General features: G+C 33.6%; 1 protein-coding gene across 1 annotated transcript; it reads left to right on the forward strand.

The window, feature by feature from the left end:
• Window positions 1-4,134: 4,134 nt before the first annotated feature.
• LOC126606662 (zinc finger protein 5) lies at window positions 4,135-5,363 on the forward strand. Its single transcript, XM_050274040.1, has one exon. It carries the CDS (start codon window positions 4,297-4,299, stop codon window positions 5,086-5,088), a length of 792 nt encoding a protein of 263 aa, XP_050129997.1. The 5' UTR covers window positions 4,135-4,296; the 3' UTR covers window positions 5,089-5,363.
• Window positions 5,364-7,168: the final 1,805 nt, after the last annotated feature.

Raw genomic sequence — 7,168 nt, forward strand, 5'->3', positions numbered from 1 at the left:
ACTTCAGCTCTACCAAGCTAGCTATGTGCCTAAACATATTCTTTCAGATCAATATTTGGATTTGGATAATCTGCACTCTGCCGCTAAAAAATGTTAAGAAGTCAACGTTATACTACTCTAAAAGCATATTTTAAAAAACAAATTCAATAAAGGAATGTAAAAAATCATATATATGAGGTTTCTTCTGTCACTCTCAGTACTGGATTTTCTTCAAGTAAACCCTAATTCAAATTTAACTAGGAATACAAATTAATAGTTTAAAATGATAAAGGCATGTGCATTGTGCAGTGGCTCCACTTATACGAAGATAAGTTTTCCCCCACCCTCTTTCCTTGAAATGACTGGGGAGGCATCAGTTTGGACTCAGCCTTGTTGCTTCCCATTAACAATGTCCAAGTAATAGTTGAATAAATAAATTTATAAAAATTATGGGTGACAAATTTCTAACCAAAAGGCACTAAATCTCTAATGCATTGGTTAATTTGTTTCAGCAGCAGGTAGCCACGCAACTTCGTTTGTATTCCGGAGGCTTTTTGGATTCAAATTAAGTTGTACCAACAAAAGAAAATCTTGTGTGTCTCCATGTGTGTATAGATTTTTTGGATTCAAATTCAGTTGTACCAACATTAGAAAAGTTTGCATGTCATCATATGTTTGCACATGTTGACAAGGCAAAATCTCTCGTATTTAAAGAGTTAAGAGGATAAAAAGAGGTTTCATGCAATTGGAACACCAATTTGGTAGCATTATAAACCAATTATACACTTACCATTTATTTTAACCTTTTCATATAGTAATGTATGTACGACTTTAAATATTGTATTGTCGTCAACATGATATCCCAAGTTCATAGAAGTTGTTCTCCTAAAAGGGTAAACATCTGATCTGATTAGCTACATATAATTAACTAGCTAGCATATGTATAATGCATGCATCTGATCAGATGTTTCATAAGTCATAACTTTGTGATATCATATACAAAGACTACATGTATAAAACTGTCACTCTCTCATCTAACTTTGGTAGTTCTGATCTTTAATTAAACAGGTAATCCATATATTATTACTCATGATGAACTACTTGCCCTCAGTCAATTTTGATTTTCTTTGTAGATTAATAAAATAAGAGAGAATATTAGTTTGGAGATTAGGCCAGAAGTGGAAGCAAAGCAAGATAGGGTAGTGGAAGGAAAGCAAGATTAGTGGAGGGAAGTAGGGTTTCTTTTTGGATGGTGTGTCTTACGGGATCAAGTTATGAAATATGAACCCAATTATGGATAAACCAAAGGGAAACATATGAAATCAATCAATCAAAACCAACCCACCATTTCTAAATGGCCTCATTTTTATTCCACATGCTGTTGAAAATAGCTTGATGACAGCATGCCTGGTTGGAATTGGAATTCTTCTCCCAAAAGCAGGAAAAAGGATTAGAAATTTAGAGAGAGAGAGAGAGAGAGAGAAGAAAGAAAGAGGAGGAGTGGGAATTAGATGAGCATGAAAGAAATCTCTATTGGTGGAAGAAGTCCACCATGAACAAGATCTTAAGAAAAGACAACGGAATAACAACACAATCTAAGAAGTTTATAAAATCTGTAACCCAAAGCTACAAAATGCGGGGTCCAGTCAGAACACCTGTCCATCCCAAATGCTTCTCTTAATTCATAAAAATAATGTTTAGATGATGACTTGATTCACCTGAAAACATATGTTTTTTGGGTAATAATATAAAAAATTAGGGTTTTGCCTGCTCTAAGAAGATATGCCCAGATCTCATCCAAGACCCTAACTAGTATATATGCTGACCTCATTGCCCACTTCTTAAATATTCCTTTGTTTAGCAACTAATCTGCCTTGCTATGTTCCTATTAAGTACATATTTTTTAGAAACATGGTCAAAATTAATACACATATTTTAATTGTGTTTTGTTGGTTTAGGATAATTAATCATTCTAATCACCAAGAAGTTTCATTTTAGTGCTGACTAATCACAAGGCTACAAAGCTACAAATCTCATAACTGTATATTAATTACATGAAAAATGCTAAGGAGATTTTCTTAAAGTAGGACTCTCCATGAATTTTCTACCACCTCATGTTTTAAACATAATATTTTAGAATATTAACACGAAAATTGACGTTAAATTGTGAGGTATTATAGAGTCCCTGCCAGCATAAAGCATCCCACTTTGCTAGTCTCTTTAAAAAAAATTCTAATTACATAATTGGTGTCCTGGAGTGGATGGGACTGGGCACCAACACCTGTAAAATAAACTATATATTCTAATGCGCTTTAAAAAAAAAAAAATTATTATGATTAGGGTTCTTGGGTAGATGACAATACACGAATCCACTCATGACTCATTGAGTCGTTGTAACATAATCTAAGATATTCATTTTAAGTACAGTGAAAAAGATTTTGTTGGTTGTTGCAAAGTTAATCCCCTGTTTCTTTTGAAAATTCCCATCTTTCTTTGACTTTTGTTAATTGGATGCAGTTAATTATGTTCATAGTCACTTTAATCATGGAATAAATGTTTTTAAAATGCCTCAAGTGGTGGTATATAATGGTATTTTTATATATTCTAAAGTGTGTAATTATATCACATTTTCTAGTTTGACGAATGAAAATCTAGACCTAATTAGGTCATCTCTAACTGAAGGGTCCAAAGGGCTAGAGGGTCAAAAATAGCCCGAAAATCGTCTCTAACTGAGGACTAGGCCAGAGGGTTGTGGAATCTGAGAGGGCCCCACGGAATCGAAAAGGGCCAAAGGGCTAAAGGGCTGGCCACTTCCAGCCAGCCAGCCCCAGGCTGGCCAGAATTTTTTTAAATGTGTTGGATTTCCTGTTGGTTATAACCGACAGGAATTCTTAAGAAAAAAATTCAAATGCAACGGCTAGCTGACTAGCCGTTGCATTTGAATTTTTTTTTTACAGTTTTATTATTATTATTTTTTTACAAAAATTTCCATATAACTTCTATTTTTTCCTATAACTTTTATTTTACAAAATTTGTTTCATATTTTTTTAAAATTCTATTTTTTTTCCTATAACTTCTATTTCACAAAATTTGTTTCATATTTTTTTTTAAATTATATTTTTTTTCCTATAACTTCCTAAGCCATTATACAACATTAAATTAAATTAAGTAACATGAAACAACATTAAACAATATGAAACAACATTAAATAACATTAACCAACATACAAATTATACAACATAAAAAAACATTTAACAACATGAAACTTAAACAACATTTTTAAAAATATTTAACAACATAAAACTTAAACGCCTACTCCATGCTTCTTTTGGCTGAAAGATGTGCAACAAGATCCTGTTGTAGGTACTTATTTGTGGCACGAGAACGTATCATTCTATAGCGTCTCATGTACTCATTTATACAGATACTACCAATTCTTGGATTGAAAGGCAAATTAGGACCATCATATATTTTTGCACGAGCCATTCTTGACCTATTTGGATCTTCTTGGTCGTCATGCTGACGTCACTTAGCCGTTGGATTTGAATTTAAGTTGTAGTTTTTAAATAATAAATTATGTTTGGCCTTATGGCCCTTTGGCCCTCAATTGGAGACAGTTTTTTGTGACAGGGCTAAAATGAGCCATCTGGCCCTCAGCTGGAGACGGAGACAAATATGGTCATGTACTGTTCATTAAAATATTAATATCTTGGATGATCTTAGAGGGCCAGATGGCTAAAACGAGCCCTTTAACCAGCCATCGGTTGGAGATGGCCATAATTTGGTTAACACAGTTTATCCTTCTTATGCATCCAAATTCTTGAATCGCTCTCCTCATGATATAATAATTCAATTAAAATAGCGCTCGTATAAATAGATAAATAAAATAATTATACATAATTAACAATGAAAACGTCCATAAATTAATTAAAATATCGCTCAAATAAGTAAATAAATAGACTTCTTTCTTGTTTAACAATGAAAACGTAATGTCTGGAACTTTTCCAAGTGTGTATCTACTTCTACTGTTCTACATCTAACTTAATATGAAAGGGTTTAAAAAACTGATATATGCATGAGACGGCTTCTCCGATCTGACTTTTCCTTTTCTCTGTCTTTTTTATTGGCACTTGGTGTACATTTCTTAATCCCATCATGAACATTAGAAAAAACCAATATATATTGAGATGCAATAAATCGTTGGAAACCCATAGAGTTTACTATAAAAGGAGCACAAGCCAAACAACTACTCCCTACAAATCAACCACTCAAAATATCTTCCTATAGTTTTTCCTCCCCCACATTACAAAATTAGAAATGCAATCGGAAACCAATACCGTAGGAGCTTGTGCCGAGAAGAAGCTCAGGCTTTTCGGGTTTGAGCTGAATCCAAATAGGAATGAAGAAACCTCCATGAAAGGAGGACGGTCAGCAGCAGAAGGTGGTGGGGATGAAAGTGTAAATTCATCAAACTCTGTCTCACATCCGATAAAATTGGAACGATACAGAGAGAATGAGAAGAGCTCGACCAGTGAACCAGATGACAAGAAATTCGAGTGCCAATATTGCTTCAAGGAGTTTGCAAATTCGCAAGCACTAGGTGGGCATCAAAATGCACACAAAAAGGAGAGAATGAAGAAAAAAAGGCTCCAGCTTCAAGCCAGAAAAGCCAGCATCAACTATTACCTCCAGCCTTTCCAAACTTTCCACCACCATGGTTCTACGGTGGCTCCATCGTGGTTCTACGACCCCTCATCGTATCTCAATCCTGACCATCCATTCACCCTCCACGAAGAATCCCAGATCAGCTTCAACTCGTTCGATCAAAGTTATGGGCCCTCGAGCGGGTCCCACTCTCAGGTTTCCAATTGGTATTCAGTGCCACCTCAGCAGCAGTTTCCTTCTTCCCAAACGGGAGAGCAAGATCATGTTATAAACCCTAATAAGTTTACGTTAACGCAAACGGACAGGTCGGGAGAAAGCAGGCCTATCGTCTTCACGCCTTCTCCTTTATCTGCTTCAACTCAACAGAGCTGTAAACCGTTGGATCTTCAGTTAGGGCTCGGTGTGCCGTCGAAAATTCAGAGATCTTCTAGGAGTGAGGCTTAGCATGGTTCTTCTTCTTCATTACAAAAGCTGCCATTTGTTCTCAAGTAGTTTGAGATTTTTTATTTTTCATCTTCCAAAGTGAAACAAAAATATATGAACTGCATTATATATATATAACAGATCCAATTTGCTGCAAATAAAGCCATGCAGGATTTTCAGGTCCTTAATTTGCTGACAAGTGTTTGTATTGTATTAGCATTTTTTGTGTGGACAACTGTATATTAAACTTTCTGTTCTAAAGTTCTAATGTTAAAGGAATTTTCTTACCTTTATAATTTTGACATGTCGGTATGGACAAAATTCCATACTCTACTCGTTGTGTGTGTTGATTTATCTTTTTTTTTTTTAATTTATTTATTTTTTACTTTTTGTAGATTAACATCCTTAAAACAGATCCAATTTTACATCGACGATTGATGACTTGGTTTCCAACTCAGCAATATTATTATTATTATTTTTTGTTGAGAAAACTCAGCAATACTATGGGTATACGACTTGAGGAGTCAACTATAGTTACAAGAATTCTTTTTATTTCATTTCAAGTGCGATGAACTTTGTTAAAAAAAAAAATGAAGCGCGATGAACTAGCTCTTGGTTCTTTAAAAGAAATTATTAATTTAGTGATTTTCTTTTTCAATGTTAGAAGTTACCCTCTCCATTAATAATAATAACGGCAAAACAAACAAACAATCATGACATCGTTTATATGAAAAAAAAAATGAAAGAAAATTACATAATAGGCTAATAGCATAACAACAAAATTTTCGGTGTGACTGGTGTTTTGCAATTAGATCATGTTACAAAACGTGCATTTGACAAATGATTTGCAAAATATTAATTTTTTTGTCCGCGATATTAGGGTAATGTTAGAAAGATTAAATTTTTAAATCAAATTTGTAAATCAAATAATGTGTTATCAATAATAAATAAACATGTTAATCAACACTTAGTTAACAATCTAATCATCTACAAACACATCATTTTATTTAAAAAATATGATCTCTTTAGCATTACCAGCGATATCATAACGTGTAAATTAATAACACCTTGTGGTAGTCAATTTTTTTGTTAGAGCATATCTAACGCATGACCTTTAGCCCAAGCTAGGAGAAGAATTAGCCCCAAATTGCAAAAAAAAGCTTTCTAACGCACCCAATCAACCTAGGCTAGTTGAGACCCAAGACTTCCTTATGAGGCCATGTTAGGTCTAGATCTTGTTCATGACTTCTTAAGATGGCAGTTAAGGACAATATATATCAGTAGCCAATAAAAATGAGCACTTAACACTTTTTAACCTTTAACCTCTTTCACAGTTAGAACAATAAAAATTTAAAAAGATAAAATTTCATGAATGATGTCAGTTTAGAAGACTAGAGATTTTATCTTTAGCCCATGATCCTTGCTTTTATGATTCGACATGTTCTTACGTGCACCCAATAATTTCTAGAAAAGCTAGGCCAACGTATGACAATTGTAGTTTTATCCCCAAATCCATTGGTTTTTTGACCCATTCCAGTAAAAGGATCAATACTCTAGAAGAGTATCATATCATGGGATGTTAAAATAACAAAGAACACTTGTCAGTCGTCTAAGTAATTAAAAGCACTTGTGTATTAACTATTTCTTAACATAAGTGTTTGTTTGAATAATCTTTTTATTAATATGAACAACTTGTTTGAATTATTCTTCTCACTCCAACAACGTTGAGGTCTTTTCTAGTGGCAAATAAAAGGCTTTGATTCGATGGATTTTTTATCAGACTAGCTATCACATTTTGTCATTGTTAATATATATACATATAAGAGATTTTTTGGTGTGCCAAACACACGGTTCGACATACTAAGTGTTATACTTAATTAGTTGAAATTTTGAAAAATAAATTTCTTACCAATTGTATCATGACGTTTAATGTACCGATGTAGCAAGCCGTGTTTCTGGGACATAAAAAAGTTATCATATATATAGATGGAGTTGGATTCAAGATTACGATGAAGCTGTCCATCTCATCATATCGTATAAGTCGTAAATTAATAAAAACCAAATCCCAAAATCATGCATTCTTAATTTCTTAGTCTATTAA

The sequence above is a fragment of the Malus sylvestris genome, chromosome 16 (genome assembly GCF_916048215.2).
Source record: "Malus sylvestris chromosome 16, drMalSylv7.2, whole genome shotgun sequence".
NCBI classification, from domain to species: Eukaryota; Viridiplantae; Streptophyta; class Magnoliopsida; order Rosales; family Rosaceae; genus Malus; species Malus sylvestris.